General features: G+C 31.8%; 1 protein-coding gene across 1 annotated transcript; it reads left to right on the forward strand.

Moving 5' to 3' along the window:
• Nucleotides 1-17,503: 17,503 nt before the first annotated feature.
• On the forward strand, nt 17,504-19,563 carry LOC7496642 (F-box/LRR-repeat protein 4). Its single transcript, XM_002323759.4, has one exon. The coding sequence runs from the start codon at nt 17,917-17,919 to the stop codon at nt 19,369-19,371; it is 1,455 nt and encodes a 484-aa protein (XP_002323795.3). The 5' UTR covers nt 17,504-17,916; the 3' UTR covers nt 19,372-19,563.
• The last annotated feature ends 514 nt before the right edge of the window (nt 19,564-20,077 follow it).

Raw genomic sequence — 20,077 nt, forward strand, 5'->3', positions numbered from 1 at the left:
TGTTGTGGACAAGATGAACAGTGTTTCCCTCTTTTTTTTTCAAATCAGAATAGTAGGTTTTTTTTAACAGTGAACAATTTTCAAAAAAATTTTAGATCAAACCGGATCTAGGGTTTAGCATAAACATTGTGGATCGTTTAATTGTAAGAACAATTAAAACCCTAGCTCTGATACCAAATTTGATGCGGGACAATAAATAATAAGAAGTAAAGCAAGAAAAGAAAGAACCTTTAGAGAAAGAAAGAAGCTAAGGAGAGAAGAAAGGGGATTGGAGATATGCAACGTCTGCAATATTTTCATTAATCATAAAAAATTGCTTAACATTTAGAAAAGTAGGGTATTAATACTAAAACCCTAACTAGAACAAGCGATTGGGCTTATGACCCACTAAATAAAATACCCAACAATAATTAAATCAAACTCAACAAATAAAGCCAAATTAATAAACTTCAACTAAAAGTTCATATAAATTAAAACAAAAAAAACATAAGTTAAAGCCCAATCTCTCAATTGTTTGGGCTCTCCTCCATCGTCTATGATCATACACGTGCATAAATAATATTTCGGGTTCGGTGTCCCCACCAATCTTCTTACTGGGATGTGGTTTTTCAGGGCTGTTAGAGATTGGATTATTGAACTGGAGTGCACAAAGAGAATTACAAAAAAAAAAAAAGCTTTCACTGCTGCTGTGTAAGTTTGTCTTGGTGCTTCTATGTTTATGTGTTTTGGGCTTTCTTTGTTAGTTATTTGTTTGGCTCATTTAAGTTTATAAGCTTTTAAGTACTTGAATCTGGGTCTTGAGGATAACTGTTAAAGTTGCCAACTTTAAACAAAATTTGTGAAAGGGTCTTTGATGTATCTTGCCAATGCAATTTTATGTTTTTTTGTTTTATGTTTGTTACTACTTATTCCTAACTATTTTATATTTTTTTTAATGTATGGTTGATGTTGTTGTCTTGGGTCTTACTCTGCACCATTAAGCTCTTGGAAAGTATGTTCTGTTATTTCAACTTCCATGATGATTGCGATGACTGTTATAGGCTTTTTGCAGCTAATTTAGTCACTGTTGTCTTAGTTAAACTTTTTTATTGTTGTTAATGTATGCACGTGAACAACTTATATGGTTGAAGTCGTTGAAATAGGTGAGCTGTTTGATTTTTTTACAATAAAAGATTGATCAAAGACTTGGAATGCTTGCTGCTGCTGCTGGAATTTTAGTTCTTTGATCTACTTATTAGAGGGAAGGTCTCTTTTTATCAACTTAGTTCTTTTAGATTCTTTTGACTGCATTTAAGTGAAGGACTGTCAGTTTTTTTACCAAAAAGAACAGTACGAAGAGAAGCTAGCATTTTTTTTTCCTTTTCTTATGTTGGTCAAGATGATTGACTGATGTTGTTATTGTGTTGTATTTGTTTATACATAGGGTTTTGATTGAAGAAAAATAGAAGAATGGGAGAAGGAAGAGCTAGCAAAAGCTACTGAGAGCGTTGGTTTGACCACTGTGTGTTTTGAATTTTTTTTTCCATGTGAATGCCAGTAAAGATTTTTGTTAAAATTGTCAGGGAAGAGGAGCTTAGGTTGCAGAGACGAGGAAAGAGGCTTTGCATTGGGTTATGGACTTTGAGAGATTGTTTGGGGCTTTTTCTTTCACCTTCTTTTCCAAGCATAGGTTTCTTTTCTCTTTTAGTTTTTTTTTCATGTGCATTCACTGGTTTTTCTCTCTCATTTGGTTTCTGCTGGTGTGTTTTTCCTACAGAGTAATTTCCTTTCATTTCATGTTTTCTCTTCTGTTGTCCCTGTGGTTCTTAATAGTCTTTCCTCTGATGTTTATTGTTTATATGATGGGGTTTTCAGTTCTGCTTCTCTGTTCTTTAGAGGATCCATTGCCTCTGTGTGTTTCTGCTGAAGGGTCATTGTTGGGGCTTGAGGACCATTCCTGGGTTACTTTTCCCAAGTTTATTAGTCTTTATTTGTCTTCTCTGCTCTTGTTGTTATTAGTTCTTAAGTTGTTGTCTGCATTTAGGCTTTTTTTTCATCTGGTTGTTGTTCTTGGTTGCATTTTACTTATCATGTTCTTATTGTCTTATTTTATTAACATCTACTTGATTAATTTCAGTTGCTTGTTCAACCATAGATATTGGTGTTTTCCTTTATTGTGATAAAATGTACAAACCATAACAATAATATCAATCTTAATTAATCCACTCTGTATTGTTCACAGTTATGCTTTCATATGGTTATACATTTGGTGTTTTTATGTGTTTTATGGATTCTCTTTATTACATATCATTTAAGGAGAGATTTTTCAAAATATTAGTATAGAACTTCAGAGTTTGTTTTCTCGATTGATTATTTTATGGATCCTCTTAATTAAATGTAATGAAAATTTTAAATGGATGGTAATTATGATGGTAAGTATGAAAATTGCCTCTTGACTTAACTCATTGAACTCCTTTTGGATCCACTTCATTTTAGGCCTTAGAATAGACCTAATGGACATTTTTAATGGATCATTTGATTTTGTGGTCAAGATCGCATCAATTGTCAATGTAACTATTGATGTAATTATTCTAGCTATACTAGTATCATACATAGAATTAGAATAATCATAGTGGGAATCATCACTTCTAGACCCTTTATTTAAATAACTAGAATTTCAATAACTAGAAAATTCTTTTTCTAATTCAATAAAAAAAAAAAGAATGATTATTGTCAATCCCAACAACTTGATTTTCAATATCAAAATATATGGAATTACCATTTTTTTTTATTATCCCTACCTAAAACTAAAAATATGTCATCCACATTTAAATTCCAAATGTCCCTAACGCTGACTAGATGATTAACATTATTACTATCACTATGAGTCCAATTATAGGTGTTCTTTTCTGTATCATTTAGAAAAGTCTTCACTTACACTGGTATTTTCAAGATGACCAAGATTTACTTATCTCACACCTGCATTCTAACTCCACGTTACAAAACATTGAACTGAACCAACATTTTTTCATTTAGCTTTCTTACTGCTATTTACATCAAAATAAATTGATGTATAGTCATTCAATGAAAAATCATTTGAATATTTCATTTCCTCTCAGAAAAAACATATAATCCAATCACTATGTTGAGCTTGAAGCTATGGTTTATATAACTACCAAGATAGAGAGGCAGTTGAAGAGAACATTTCATGGAAGTAATTCAAGTTCCTTTTCAGCTTAAAGGCTGAATTATAGGGGGGGAGGACTACCATATCAAAGCTGAATATTGTGGGCAACAATGATCATCTAAAGCTTGTTGAAAATATTTGGCCACTGAAACAAAAGGTAAAGCCAAGACCCCATCTAATCATAATCGTGATATTAAGTGTTTCAGGTGTTTGGAGAGGACATATAGCTTCCAATATCCAAACAAAAGGATTATAGTTATGAGGAAGTATGGAGAGATTGAATCCGAAAGTGGGGGATAGGATGCCACCACTTGGGGACTGTAGTGATGTTGAGTATCCAGTTGATTGAGATGCTTTGGTGATTAGGAGACCACTTAATATTCATATTAAGAAGGATGATGTAGAGCAACAAATAGAGAACATATTCCATACTAGATGCCATATAAATAATAAAGTATGTAGTATGATTATTAATAGGGGGATTTGTGCTAATGTTGCTAGTACTATATTTGTTAAAAAATTGAATTTTAATACTTTTAAACATGAAAAGCCTTATAGATTTCAATGGTTGAATGATTGTGGAGAAGTAAGAGTTAATAAACAAATTTTGGTTTCTTTTTTAGTTAGAGAATATAATGATGAAGTTTTATGTGGCATTGTGTCTATGCATGCTATTTATTTATTGCTAGGGATACCTTAATAATTTGATAAAAAAAAAAAGTATGATGGGCTTAAGAATAAATATTCTTTTGAGAAGAATGAGAAGATATTCACACTTGTACCATAGTCCCCTAGACAAGTGTATGAAGACCAATTGAAGTTGAAAGGAGAAAGTGAAGCTAAAGAAAAAGATCAACCATGTGAATGGGGAAGAGTGAACAAAGTGAGCCAAGAGAAAAGGTTAGATTTGGCCAAAATTGGAATTAATAAATAAGGATTTGACCGAGAGAGGAGAGAAGAAAATAGGAATGAAGAAAGGAAGTTGAGAAAAAAAGAGTATGTGGAAAAAAAAAAACATTGTTTTTATGCAAAAGGAAGTAACATCAAGATTGTTTATTTTTCTGACATGCCTATAATTTTACTTGTATTTAAAGAGGTATATTTTAATACTAATGAACTTAATCATTGTATTGTTAGTGTTTGTGTTTCTTTATTGTAGGATTATGAGGGTATTTTTCTTAATAAGGTGCCTAGTAGGTATGTCAAGTGGGTTGAGTTCATAAAAAAGATTTTTATATGTGATAAAGTAAAAGCAAAGTAAGTAAAATATAATGGTTGATGCATTATCATGAAGATATGTATTTCTTTTAACTTTAAATGCTAGCTTATTAGGATTTGAGTATGTGAAATATTTATATGATGATGATTTTAACCAAGTATATAAAGCATGTGAGAATTTGACATTTGATAAATTTTTTAGGTTTGATGGTTATTTATTTAAAGAAAAAAGATTGTGTGTCAAATTGTTCTATGCATGAATTGTTTTATTCGTGAAGTTCATGATGACAAATTAATGGGACATTTTAGGGTTGTTAAGACTTTAGATGTTTTACATTAATATTTTTATTGGCCTAAGATGAAAAGAGACGTGCAAAGAATTTGTGATACCATAACATGTAGATAAGTTAAGTCTAAAGTTTTATCCCACGGTTTATATACTCCTTTGCTAGTGCCTAAAGAACCTTAGGTTGATATATTTTATGGATTTTGTGCTAGGCTTATATAGGTCAAAAAAGGGTAGGGATTCTGTTTTTGTAATTGTGAATAGGTTTTCTAAGATTGCACGTTTCATATTGTCATAAAACCGAAGATACAACTAATATAATAGATTTATTCTTTAGGGTGATAGTTCAACTCCATGGGGTACCTAGGAGCATTGTGTCTGATCGTGATATCAAATTTCTTAGCTATTTTTGGAAGGTTTTGTAGGGGGAATTAAAAATAAAATTTTATTTTCTACTACTTGTCATTCACAAACAAATAGTCAAACTGAAGTAGTTAATAAAACTTTAACTGCATTATTAAGAGCTATCATCTAAAATAATTAAAAAAAAATTAGAAGATTGTCTATCATATTGTCTGTCATTATTGAATTTGCTATAATATAAGTGCATTCTATTACTAATTATTCTTATTTTGAAATTGTTTGTCTTTAATCATTTGACTCTTTTGGATTTCTTTCCTTTATCTATTAATGAAAATATTAGTTTTGATGGTAGTAGAAAAACATAGGTAACGAAGGCTTTTCATGAAAGTGTACAACATTTGAATAAAGAAAAATAATTAACAATATGCATTCAAAGCTAATAAGGATAGTAAAAGGGTTATCTTTAAACCAGATGATTGGATTTGGGTGCATATGTGTAAGGAAAGGTTTTCTAAACATAGGAGATCTAAGTTGATGCTAAGAGAAGATGGTCCATTTCAAATCCTTGAAAAACATTAATGAAGATGCTTATAAAGTGGATCTACCAAATGAGTATGGTGTTAGTGTATGTTTCTAATATCTTTTTATTTGATGTAGGTGACAATTCGTGAATGAATCTTTTTTAGGAGAGATAGGATGATGCGACCCAAGTTTTGACAAAAATATCCATTAGAAGTTATAGTTGGGCCAATTATAAGATCAAGAGTAAAACAATTTAAAGATCCATTTAATAGGGTTATTCAAAGTATTTTGGACAAAGTGAATTTTAAGGTGTGAATTTCAGGTAGGACATATTTTTAATAAGTGATGATCAAATTTTAGTCAATTTAATTTGTGTACAAGAGGGGTTTGATCCATCTATTTCATAAGTTAATTAATTTGGTAGTTAAAGGCTTATTTTTTATAATGCATCGTTTTAATCTAACAAACATATTGTTTTATCTATCTATTAAATCAAGCTAAAATTTTAACGAAAGATCTCAAAGGTCTTGTTTTATATTAGGTTAAAATCTTAAATCAATTGGATATTGAGAAGGTCTTGCGATAAGGTCAAGAAGCTAATATATAAGAAATATAATAGTTTTCTAGTTGATTTAGTTTTTATTTTATTTTATTTATAATTTTTTTTTATTTTTTCAGTATTGTTTAGGATTTTTTTTTATCTAGTATAAATTGAGTTAGCTTATAATTAGAGTTTTTCAGATAAGATTTTGATTTCAACAATTATTATTGTGTGTGAGGTTTTACTCGTACTTTTTTTTTCCTCAAAGCACTTCGCTTAACTTGACTTATTGAAGAATTAACTAACCTTTGTGGCACCTTTTATATTTCTGGTTCGTGTCTCTTCATAGGCTTTAAGTGGGGTTTAATTACTTATAGTCTTGATATCTCTGTACAGGTTATTGTTGTATCAAGTTCAATTACAAGTCTAAATTTAACTTTTTTTAAAAAAAGTCAATTTGACTATGAATTTATAAGTCTTTATATCCACAAAGTTTATATCAAGAAAAATTGCAATTAATGGTGAAATTATGAAGAAAATTGATAAAATTGTTGAAATTTTAAAAATTAAAAAGTCAAAGATTGAATTGGAAAAGATGGACGAATTGAATGGCTATTTTCAATACAATTAAAGATAAGAATGAAGAAAAATTAAGATAAAAATGTTGAAATTGGTCAAATGTATAAAATTTCAAAACCAAGGATTGAATTGGAAGAGACTGAGAAAGTAGAGAGTTGTCTAAATATGCAATTAAAAACTAAATTGAAAGGAAATAAAAGAAAAAGGTTCCAATTTGCTGTAATATATAAGAATAAAAATTCAAGGACCAAATTAAAAAATAAATTCCTCCTGACATGAAACGATGTCGTTTTACACTTGGATTAAATAATGTTGTTTTATCAAATAAAATAACTCAAAACAACACCATTTTATGCATCTCGTGTTGCGATAATAATTTTCACATGGCTGTTGGCTGACTTTAGATGTAATTTGATTTGTCCCATGCCTACCAAAAAGTTTTTTTTAAAAAAAAAAACACACCACCGTTTATCTTGACATTTTTTTTTACGACAACCCCTACCCACAACTAGAAAACTCTTGAAACAACCATATATAGAGACATCTACATGAGGCTAGACAACCATAATTGTTTTTGTTAAGGAATTGACATATTTTGTTGGGATTTATATCAATGGATCAAAGGTCCTGATCAAGCCACCTAGAAGTCCTTCCCTCTCTATAAATACCTAAAAAAAAAGGGGGGGAAAAGACCCTAGAATGGAGAGAAAAAAGGGCCCATGTGAGAGGAAGAAACTACGATGGAGAGAAATAAAAATAAAAAAGAGAGTTAAGCTTAAATGGGATTGATGATAGTTATGAAGAAAAGGAAGAAGAAAGAAAGAAAAAGAAGAGAAAACAAAAAAAACCCAGAGAGAGAGGGAGAGATAGAGAAAGAAAAGAGAGTTTTAGCTATGAAAATAAAAGGGTATTTGAGCTAAGAACCAAGACTAGCAATTGTTTTGTTGGAGGTTAATTGACAAGATGAAATTTACCTTTGAATAGCACTTGTAATGGCAAGATGATCTTCCCCTTCTGTAACGCTTGGAAACATGTCAAGGATTATAAAACAATTAATGACATTTATGCTCATTTATGTGAGAATTAGAAATGAAAAATTGAAATGATGAGAACATCTGAATCAAAGGATGCAAAATGATTGCTTGTTAAACGAGATGTCTCTGAAAAATGTTCCCGGTGATATCGTAACACCATGATCCAAGATCGTAGTTTGTGCTGCAATACAATCCGGCCATGTCCGAGGAGGAATAAGATCAGGGCCCCAACATGCAAAGCAAGCATCTCCATCTAGATTTCATGTGTACGAGGTCAGTCTGATCAAGATTTAACTGGTATCAGATAAACAAATTTAATGCCATCTCCCCTTTTTTTTTATCACATGAATCTAAGACACATTATGAAAAATATTCATTAATAATTTACAGGAAAGAGAGGAGTGCTATTCATGATCATATAAAGAGAATATAATTAATGTCTCGAAGCAACAAGCATATACTTGTATCCAAAGATTTATTTTCTATATATGTGATTGAAAAATCTCATTATAATACGAGTATCTTTAATTTGTGGATCAATACTCACAATTGCACCACCAATATAGAACACAATATTCGATGCCCTAATAAAAAGAAAAGGATTAGAGCATAATCAATACGGCAGTAGTGGGGTTTTGGGATTTTTTTAATAAAAAATTAGCATAGTAAAAAATAGAAAAAATGACATAGTCCACAAAGTATTTAGAAAAAAATAATATAATTTGATAAGTTATATGTGACATCTGCAATTTATGAGTCTCATATCATAGACCTATCAAATTAAAATCCTAAATCCATTTTTCTTTCCCTTTCATTTTTTATTATCCGTCTTCTTCTCTTCCCCTACTATCACTACCCACCCATCTCTCTCTCGGGAGATGTTATGTAATCAAGTTGGGTGGAATCTATTTGGAATTGAAGTTGATTCAATAGGGCAGACAACATCCTAATTGTAAAAAAGACAACATCCTAATTGTAAAAAAAAATAGACGAAATGTCGTTTAAAACTCCTAGAATCCAGCTATGGTGTAGCCAGAAAAACAAGGTTCATGGTTTTTTCACCCACAAACCTATTTTAAACCAATTTTGACCCAAAACACTTAGGAAACATCCTATGAACCTTGTTAATCTAATTCATGGCATCCAAAAGAGCGAAACAATTGACGCAAAATCCGAAACGAAAAATCTTCTCGAGCTCAAATATATTTTTCTAGTCGTTTCCAAGGTAAAAGAAAAATACATAATCTTAACCCCCCTTATTATATGGAATTATTTAACATAAAAATTGATCATTTTGATAGCTAAAATCATCACCATGGTAACTTTCTCTCTTTAAGCCGGAATTTGGCAACCACCTTCTCTCCATAAAAAAAGGACTAAAAATGATGGGAATGAAATTTGGTTTCAAAATTTATTTTTCAAAAATTATAGGGACCGATCATTTATTAGCTAAAAATGACGGGGAACAAAAATGAACTTTGCAAAAAAATCTTGAAGCCGCCATCTATGTTACCCGTGTTTTTCACTTCAATCATCTTTCTTTTAATTTAATCATTTCTTAAAAAAAAAACATGTAATTATGTTTAAATTTAGACTCAAAATAGCTCAACTATGCAAAAAAAAAAAAAAATTAAAGACCAAAATGAAATTTTTTTAAAAATATATACTATTACAATTCATAATAAAATATGAAGGGTAAATAGTAAAAATTGCTAAGTATTTTACCGGTAAGCTTTAGTTTTTAACTAGTTACATGACCAGCACGATGTCGTGGGTCAATTTGTTTTTGCATAAAAAATATCAAAAAAAGCTAAGATTTAAAAGTGTTAGGTCTTTCTGCAAAACTATACCTAAGAGTTTTGGGTTTGGCTGCAACGTCTGACCTAAGAGTAATATTTATAATATTAATAATAACATTAAACTTGCATGACCCAAGTTTAAGTGGGTTTGGCTGCAATACCAGACCCAATAACCTTGGATGTGGGTCTGGCTGCAAGGTTGTATCATAAAAGTGTAATAATTAAATAGATTAAGTAAAAAGAAAAAAAATAGAAAAAAAACCAACATGAAGAAAATAACTAATGAAGAAAAAGAAAAAAATCCGAATTAACTGGGTTAACTCTTCAAACCAGGTTAACCCGTCAAACATTGAATTTGTGTCGTGAAAGTTTGATAACTAAATAGAAGAAAAAAAATTGACGGGTTACCCCAGAATTAACTGGGCTAACCTGTCAAACCCGGGATCCGTGTTATAAAAGTCTGATAATTAAATAGAAAAAATTTAATATTAAGAAAGTAAATTAAAAAAAATAATTAAAAAAAAAGAAGAAAAAAGCCAGAAAAAAACTAAAGGCATCAGCTTTTTCACTGTGGACTGCACTGTGCAGTCCACAATAAAATGATTAAAAAAGGAAAAGAAAAGGAAAAAAAACAAAGGTATACACACGGGTTAATTTTATTTTCTTGCATAAAAAATATAAAAAAGGTTAAGATCTAAGAGTGTTAGGTCTTTCTGCAAAGATATACCCAAAAGCTTTGGGTCTAACTGCAACGCTTAACCCAAGAGTAATATTTATAATATTAATAATAATATTAAACTTACATGACTCAAGTTTAAGTGAGTCTGACTGCAACACTAGATCCAAGAGCCTTGGATGTGGGTCTGGCTGCAAGATCGTGTCATAAAAATATGATAATTAAATAGATTAATTAAAAAGAAAAAAACAAGGAAAAAAAACCAACATGAAGAAAAAAATTAATGAAGAAAAAGAAAAAAATCTGAATTAACTGGGTTAACCCTTCAAACTAGGTTAACCCATCAAACTTGGGATTCATGTCATGAAAGTTTGATAACTAAATAGAAAAAAAAAGTTGATGGGTTAACCAAGAATTAACTCAGTTAACCCGTGAAACCAGGTTAACCAGTCAAACCCGGGATATGTGTCATGAAAGTCTGATAATTAAATAGAAAGAAATTTAACATTAACAAATTAAATTAAACAAAAAAAATTAATTAAAAAGAAAAAAAAACTTCGGGTTACCTTGTCGAACCAGGTTAACCTGTTAAACCCGGGATCCATGTCATAAAAGTCTGATAACTAAATAAAAAAAAATAACATTAACAAAAGAAAAAAAAACAAATAAAAATGGACGGGTTAACCCTGAATTAACCAGGTTAACCCGTCAGACCTGGGATATGTGCCATGAAAGTTTAATAACTAGATAAAAAGAAATTTAACATTAACAAACTAAAGTAAACGAAAAAAATTAATTAAAAAGAAAAAAAAACAAAAAAAAACTTCGGGTTAACTCGTCAAACCAGATTAACCTGTTAAACCTGGGATCCTTGTCATGAAAGTCTGATAACTAAATAAAAAAATTTCAAATTAACAAAAAAAACAAAAAAAAAATGGACAGGTTAATCCAGAATTAACTAGGTTAACCCGTGAAACCAAGTTAACCCGTGAAACCTGAGATATGTGTCATGAAAGTCTGATAACTAAATAGAAAGAAATTTAACATTAACAAACTAAAGTAAACGAAAAAAATTAATTAAAAAGAAAAAAAATCCGGGTTAACTCGTGAAACCAAGTTAACCTGTTAAACCCGGGATCAATGTCATAAAAGTCTGATAACTAAATTAAAAAAATATTAACATTAACAAACTAAATTAAACAAAACAAAATTTATTAAAATAAAAAAAAACAAAGAAAGAAAGAAAAAAGCTAAAGGCATCAAAAAAGAAAAAATAAATAAAAATGCTTAAACTAAATTAAACAAAACAAAATTTATTAAAAGAAAAAAAAAACTAAAAGCATAAAAAAAAAAATAGCTTATAAAAAGAAAAAAAAAACTCAGCCTTTCACTTTGAATTGCTGAGCAATTTTAGTATATTTCTAATAGTAACGGGTGTAAGGCCGATGAGAAAATGCCAATCACAAGTTCCTTTTCTTTACGTGAAATCACGCACCAAAAATGACAAATCAAGAAAGGCATCTACTACCTTTCAGATTCTTTTTCTTTTTCCTTTTCTTTTTTGAGAAAGACCTTTCAGATTATTCTTCTACCAGACATTATTAGAATTAAATATTTTTAAAAGTTGACATTTGGTGCCTCTCTCTCTCTCTCTCTAAACTCTCATGTTCCTTTTACAATCTATAATCTGATCTCTCCTCGTTTAAAATGGGGAGTAATTAATATGATATGCTTGTGCTAAGATTTTTTATTTTATTTTGAGTTTTAAAAAATAATAAATTTATTTAGTTCTTATAAATTTTAGTGATATGAGCCTTATATATTAATATATAAAGTTTTGTTTTTAACCATATATAAATATCGTATTCTCGATAGCTACTTTCTCAATAACCTAATTCTTAATTATCACATTTATGAGGATATCGAACAATCTGCGTATAAAATGCCGCTAACAAATTGGCTGGGCCGCCACCTCTCAAAGTAAAAAGAAATTAAAAAAATCAAAAATTCTTGACGGAAATTAGAAGTGAATGAAGGGTATAACAAACCCTTATCCAATACAATATTATTATTATCCACATCTAGTAAATTAGAATTAGATCAGGTTGGTCTCCATGCTACTTTGCGGATCCGTATTATTGTTTTATAAAATATTTAGAAAAAAAATCCAATAATTCAGATTATAGTCCCAACCAACTAAAAAACCTGACTTTATTTGAATCATATAGAAAAAAAAAGACAACAATAATAAATAAGAAAACATATATATATATATATATATATATATATATATATATATAAACCGATCAATGATAACCAAAATAAATAAATAAATATTTAATCTATATAAAATATACAAGAAAAATTACATATGAATTACTTATGCAAAAATTAAACACATCCAATATAATTAAAAAATAATTGCTATTCAACAAAGGCTAAAAAACCTAAAAAAATCATAGATAATGGATATTAATTAAAACATAAACTTTAAAAATAATTTAAAAAGCACATATAAAAAAACCATTCATATAAAAAATAAAAGTTTTGAAAAAGAAGAAGCAATTAGGTCAATTGTTGCAAGGTGTGGTAAGCCAGGCCTATAACCTTGTCCAATCAAGAAAAGACCCGCGCGAGAGCATGCAAGGCCATGCCCTTTTTTTTAAAAAAAAAACAAATTAATGAGATGAATGACGTATTGTCCATCCTAGTTGCCTGAGACAAAAATAGACGATATGTCATTTGAAAATCCCAGAATCTAGCCACTACTGTGATTGAAAAAACAAGGTTCTTTTCTCTTTTGATCCAAAAACTCATTTTGAACCTATTTTTGACCTAAAACACTTAGGAAACACTTTAGAAAACGTAAGAGGTGCTTGTGCACTTCAGGCGACGCATATGACGCCTCCCGCGGCCAAAATACCTTTTCGTTGTGTTATTGAAAGTGCCTCCACGTCCTCTTCCTGTTGTTGCGACGCTTGTCGCCGGTGGTGAGGTGGTTTGTTGTCGATGGAGCTCTTTTTTTCCCCTTCTTTTTTGTCTCCTCCCTTTAAAAGTACAACTTGGTCCATTTTATTATTGGTATTTCGACTTCAATTGTAACAACCTCAAAAAAATTCAAACAATATATATTAGTTTAACTCCTACATAAAGGGTAAATGGAGCAATTTTTTTTGTTAAGTTCACCGAAATTTCTAACGAAATTTCAGCAGAGTCTCCCCTATACCGGGAGATCCCAAGTTATCGACAATTTATCCTGCATACAATTATAATCACATCCCACCCATAATCACATCCATAATTGGTACATTCAATCATTTTATTCATTCGAGAATATACTTAGGACAAATCTTCATTCTCAATCTCCATCTCATATCACATACATAAGTTAGTAATTAAGAGAACCATCCAAGCACTGAAATTTCATATATAAGCACAACACATTTTAGCGTTCTGAACATAAGCTATTACGCTATAATTTTTCAAAGTATAGATTAATACATTAATATTCCAAAAACAAAATAATATAAGGAGTATACTATTCTATTCAGGTTACATGTTTACTATATAACAAAATTACATAAAAAATCCCTAAGTTCCTAACTTATACAAAAGGGATAAGGAACCTAAATTCTACTCCTGACATGAATGAGAGAGACCTGCAAAACATAAATTTTCCATACAATTAAAAATAACTAAAATACAAACAATTCACGGAAGAAAATTTATACATCACATCTACCTACTTAAGTCATATGCAATTTCAATACACCACCACCAACCCCTTTTGAGGGTTATCCAGTTTATTTCCTTTAAGTACTTCTCCCCATATTAGGAAGACTGCTACCGACACTAATGACCTCCATTAATGTCTTTAGTTGCCCATCCCGGGGCCAACTAATCAGATTCATGAAAATGCCGACACTAACACGACCGTTGGTGTCATTAACTATTTTTGGACCGAAATAGTTAATCACTGTTCTATGCTACCTTGAGTGGTCCTCGGGTATGCCGATGTCAAGGATTCTTGACATCATTAGCTTTCACCTCGGAAAGCTAATCAAGTCTATAAGTTTTGCCGATATCGACGTCACCCGCCGATATCATTAACTATTCTAAATCCGAATAGTTAATCAAGTTTATAAATTTTGCCGATATCGACGTCACCCGCCGATATCATTAACTATTCTGAACCCGAATAGTTAATCAAGTTTTATATTTCTCCTCCCACGTACCGGTAATGCCGATTTTAACCAGCTTGGCTAACATCATTAGCCTCCCATATCAGGGACAGGCTAATCAAATTCGAGAAATAGTCATTGCTGAAATTCGTTGTTACTGTTCATTTCCTCCAAAAGAACCCATAATTTAAATTTAGTCCTCCATTTCTATTTTCCCATCATTTAACCTTTCCTTTCCTCCTTTTCTTTTCCTCATCAATAGGCACCAAATTTTTATAGTTCAATAATTAGTTAAAATAATTATTAACAAGAGGAGATATAGGTACCGAGTACCTACCTGCTGTAGATGCTCGACTTGCGTTCCCCTGTTGTTGTTGTACTCCTCCCGCAGTTCCTCCTAAAACCACAAACACCCATCATTGTTCCATATTAGTCCACATATCACAGCACAACAACAACAATGGCAATAATATTCATTTCTCTTTTACCAATCTTTTCTTTCTCACTTACATTCCTCATTATTATCCTTTCACATTTTCAGCCCATTAGTAGTCCAAGTGGACATCATGAATTCAATTTTGATCACAGTTTATTCTCTTTTTTTTTTAAGATCAAGACACACTTTACGAAGGGCGAGAAAACAAATTCTACCCTTAATACGGCTAAATTTCACCGTTTTATCGACTTGGCCGAAACTGCCAACAGGGATGGCAGCTTGACCTCTCCTCAGATTTTCATTTGTATAGAGTTCTAGGACTCCAAATTAGGTGGGGTCAGACTCGTTGGAAAGCTAACACTCCCAGCTACAACTTCTATGAATGGACCGTCCCTAGATTCTATCATCTTCAGGTCCAAATTCCCTCATGAACCAGGGCAACGAACTTGCCCTGTTTTGTCAAGGGAGAAAGTACCTACAATTTTTATCTCCAATCCTACTTCCCCATCAATTTCAGCCATGTTTTCACCTTACCTGGAACGTAGGTTCCTCTCCCTTGTAAGTTACAATTTGTAACTACACTACATCAACACATCTAATTAATTAACAGGGGAGTCATACGTTCTCCTCCTCTGTTTTTTCTTTCCCTCCAGTGGCCAGTCCTTAAATCGGTTCCTTCTCTCTTTATATATATATATATATATACACACTCAATCACCACATTTCCTTATTATTCACCTCCTGAAACCTGTTTTAATTTTGCAATAAGGAAAACAACGCAAACTATCAAAATTTCCTTTCTTTCCTTACAATCCCATGGCCGGCCACTATTTCCCCATAGTCTTTGATTTTTTTGAAATCTTCTTTGCATAATTCCATCCTTTTTAGGCAACCTATGCTGCTCAACTCATTTAGTTCCAATCCATTCCACATTTCCCCAAATTTTACTCAAGGACCCTAATCTTTCAAACTTCAAATTAATGCACAATTCTTGCATGAATTTAATTTGGCTTTCCCAATTGGTTTAGAACTTCATACCTGGAGGAAAATTTAGGTTTGATTTCTGATTTGATTAAAGTTTCCTAACCCTTTTCTTCTCTACAAGCAGTCGGCCTCCCACTCCCTCTTCTCTTAGCAATTCCGTCACTTCTTGCAAATCTCCTGCCCAAGTTTGTCTTCCCACGTAGAAATTCTAAGGTTTGTGTAGGTATAGAAATTTAGGTGTTTTCTCTTAGGCTTGGTTAAGGAAAATCTGAAAAATTTCCCTCCCCTTTTCTTTTTGTTACCTCCCCTCCCCGGTCATGAATGAGAGAAGGGATGGGTATTTATAGTCCCATCTCTTCTTAATTCATTTTGGTCCCATCTTTCTCCTTTTTTTTCTTATTTTAGCCCCCCTTTTTTTTTATACAACAACATTTTTGAATTATTATAAACTCCCCCCCCGTTTTTGTATACTTTATTCTCAGGCTTCACATCAATCCCTTTCTTTTGATTTTTATTTTTTAGTCCTTTTATAGAAGTTTTATTTATTTTCAATTTTATTCTTCAATCCCAATTTGTTATATATATATATATTTTTTCCATTTTTACTGTCATTCTTTTGATTTAGTTCTTTTATTTAGCCCTTTTATTATATTAATTTTTCTTTTCAATTTCACCCTCACACTTCAATCAAAGATCAAATTTATTTTGTATTTCAATTTTGATCCCATTCTTTTAATTTCTATTTTTGTTTTGTTTTGAATCGTTTTGTGTAAATGAAATTCTGTTTTCAATTTCATCATTTAACATTTGATTGATTGAGAATTGAGTTTTATGATTTTTCTAGATAGGATGTTTCTGGTCTAATGACTCGGGTTATGTGTTTAAAAAGTTAATATGAGTTGACATTGACCTTTTTTTAAAAAAAAAATAGGCTTTGTGATTTTCGTTGTTTTCTTTTCTATCAGGTTATCACAATCTTATGATTTGAGTCGTGAGTTTGGTAGGATAACTCGAGTTGGCTCGACTATTATTACTGTGATTACAGTGTTGTCATGCTAACTTGGATCGATTTCGACCAATTTTTAAGTTTTTTTTAACCCAATTTTGTTCTTTTATATTTAGTGGGTTGTATATTAAACTACATCGTTTATTTCTCTTTGGAAAACATTTTTCCTAAGTTATTATGATAATTTTTTTAATTTGATCCTTCTATTATTGTTGTTTTTTTTAATTTTCTAATTAAAATAAAACAAATTTGTTTGACTTAGTCAGGTTTATGATCTAAATCACATATTTATCATTCTTTTTTAAATATATTTACAGCACGAGAACATCAATTTTTATGAAAAAAATTGAGCAGCATAGCATGGGTGCACATCTAATTAATTAATTAATATATATATATATAGTCGGATATCCAATATATCCTCCCTGGAGAAGATAATGGTTGTAGAAATTTCGGATACAAAATATTGTATGTTAATATATTTTTAAATAAAAATAACACTTGAAAAAACCACTGTTACTATAATAATAATAATAATAATAATAATAATAATAATATATCTAGGCAGCGAAGCATGTACTAAATTTAGGTGGGTGCATATCGATCTTTCGATGAACTTGATCGGATGGAAGAACTTATCATGCTTGCTGTCCAAGCACTGTTTAATATTATATTACTGAATCTCAGCAACCTTACTACAAAAATCAAAATATTCCCCATTTGGCTTCCTAGCACAGACCTCTGCCCTTTCATCTCTGAGAAGGGAACCTTCCTAGTTTCCTTCACCCCTATGGAAGAAGTGTCTTCCACGCTCTTAAAGTAGCGAATAGCGCTTCTTCTTCTTCCTTCTTTTTTTTTTTCCATCTCTCACCTACCATATTAAACTCTCTCTCTCTCTCTGTTTTATTTAATTTTTGGATTTTTTTTTATAAGGAACTCTTTCTTCTCTTTCAGAGTGTTGTACAAAAAAAAAAAAAAAAGTTTCGGATTAGTTGTAAAAAGAAAAAAGAGTTGGAAGCCCCGAGGCCACAAATTAAGCAAATTGAACTTGTCTGGTTTGGGTTAGGTGGCAACAGCAAGAGAGAGAAAAGATCGATCGATCAAGAATTGAGAAAAACAAAAGAAATGGATGACATGCTATGCGATGAGCTGCTTCAAGAAATATTTACAAGAATACCGAAATCATTACCACCACCACCGTCATCAGCTTCAGCAGCATCGGTATCCTTGGTCTCTAAGCGGTGGCTCCACCTCTACCGGACCTCAAAAACCTCTCTTTCTCTCAGACTTAACCCTGATGATTCCACAATTTCCTCTCTGACTTCTGTCCTCTCTCACTACCCTTTTCTCTCTTCTCTATCTCTCTTCCTTCTCTCCTCTGACCCCACAGTACCTGCTACCATAACTTCCCCTCCAGCTTTCTATGATCGTCTTCTCTTTATAGTCTCCGCTTTTTGCTCCAGTCTTAAACACCTCAGGTTCTTGGCTGGTCCTGTCTCACAATCTTCTCTCTTCTCTCTCTCTAATTCTTGCACCTTTTTGAACTCTCTCACTATCTCTCTCTATAGGCCTCTCTATTTTAACTGGGTTGTTTCCTTTTCTTGCTTAAAGGAGCTGTCCGTCTATGTATCTGGCTTTTATGGAGTTGATGATTGCAATAGAGAATCTGGCTTCTGTATAAATGAAGAGCTTGACGCTGAATTGGGCTTAGAGAGTCTTTTTTTGTCGGGGATTGGAGGAGAAGATTATGGTGTTGGTTGGTTGTGGAGGAGCAGCAAAAGGCTCAAGAAATTGAAGCTAAAGAGCTGCGAAGGTATTGGTGATGGAGGGTCCTTTTTGTCATTTGCTAAGTGCTTGAAGGGTCTCCAAGAAGTGGAGATAAGGGCTTGTCGGAGTATAGTTAATGGGGTTTTGTTAAAATTGGCAGAGAATTGTGATTCCTTGTATTCTCTATTGGTTTATGATGGTGGTAATAGAGAGGGCTTACATCACTTCATTAGCAGCTGCAGGTGTGATTTGCAAAAACTCGATTTCCGATTACCTTTGGACCTGAGGAATGATCATCTCTCAGCTATCGGACTGAATTTTAGGGGTCTCTCAACTCTTAGGCTCCAAAGTTGTTGTCTGGTGAGTGGTGAAGGGCTCAAGGCTCTTGGGATAGCATTGAATTCAGGCCTTGAAGAACTGGCATTGATTAACTGTGATGTTGTTGAAAGGGAATCCGGATTGCTTGCCACATTAGGACAGCATACAAGGCAATTAAAGAAACTGGACTTGTCTTATAATGAGTTTTTGCTCGATAAGGAGTTCATCTCCATGCTAGTTTCTTGTAATTGTTTGATTGAATTGAATTTAAGGCGGTGTGCAGGACTTACCACGGTGTCGATGGTTTCTATGTTTAAGAACTGCAGGAAATTGCAGAGTGTTGATATCATGCATTGTGATGGGATTGGAGCTGAGGCTGTTGAGTTATTTGTCCTCAATTCACCACAATTGAGAGGTCTTCAAGTGGAGGAAAACAAGGTTTCAGATGTTGCAAGGTCATGGGCATCGCATAAACTCATTCAGATTGTTTCTTAATTTACCACCATCAAACAACAAGTTAATTTAAGCTCCAAGAAATCCTGGTGTATTATGTATGTATGTATGCGCACAAGAGCTGGTTTTGCTCTATGAATAATGATTAAGAAGCTTGTACATTTATATTTCATGGCTTCATAACATGTATAGCGGCAATGATTCAATAAACCTTGTCTCTGGCATTTACCATTAGTGACGCTGTATTTGCTTTAACTTCATTTCGGTATCGATGCAACTCGGACATCCCATTGTGCGCTGAACTGACTATAACTTTTGGTTTTCATTTCATTTTTTATTCTAGTTGGAATCACTGTCCCAGCAGTTTTTAGCTAATGCTTCTGGTTTAAGACAACTTGAAGCTTCTCTCTTTTTTTTCCCCTCTCTCTGTTGATTGGCTTTGAAGATGAGTAAAAAAAAGAAAGAACAATTTTGGTTGAGGAACTTTGTAAGAAATTCATATCATTTTAACTACCTCTCTGACTTTTTAAAATAGGGAATCATTAATATTTTATTTTTTGTTATTATTATTATAAAAACTTAAACAATACAAACATGAATGTAATAAGAAAATGAACTGAACAAAAAACATTTAGAACAAAAACAGATTTTTAGTGCTAGTTTTGCATAGCCACCATAGAATACAGTGAAGATGCACATTAGTTTTTCCTTCAATGCAAAGCTAATAATTGAGAATAAACACATTCCA

This window comes from Populus trichocarpa, chromosome 17 (genome assembly GCF_000002775.5).
Source record: "Populus trichocarpa isolate Nisqually-1 chromosome 17, P.trichocarpa_v4.1, whole genome shotgun sequence".
NCBI classification, from domain to species: domain Eukaryota; kingdom Viridiplantae; phylum Streptophyta; class Magnoliopsida; order Malpighiales; family Salicaceae; genus Populus; species Populus trichocarpa.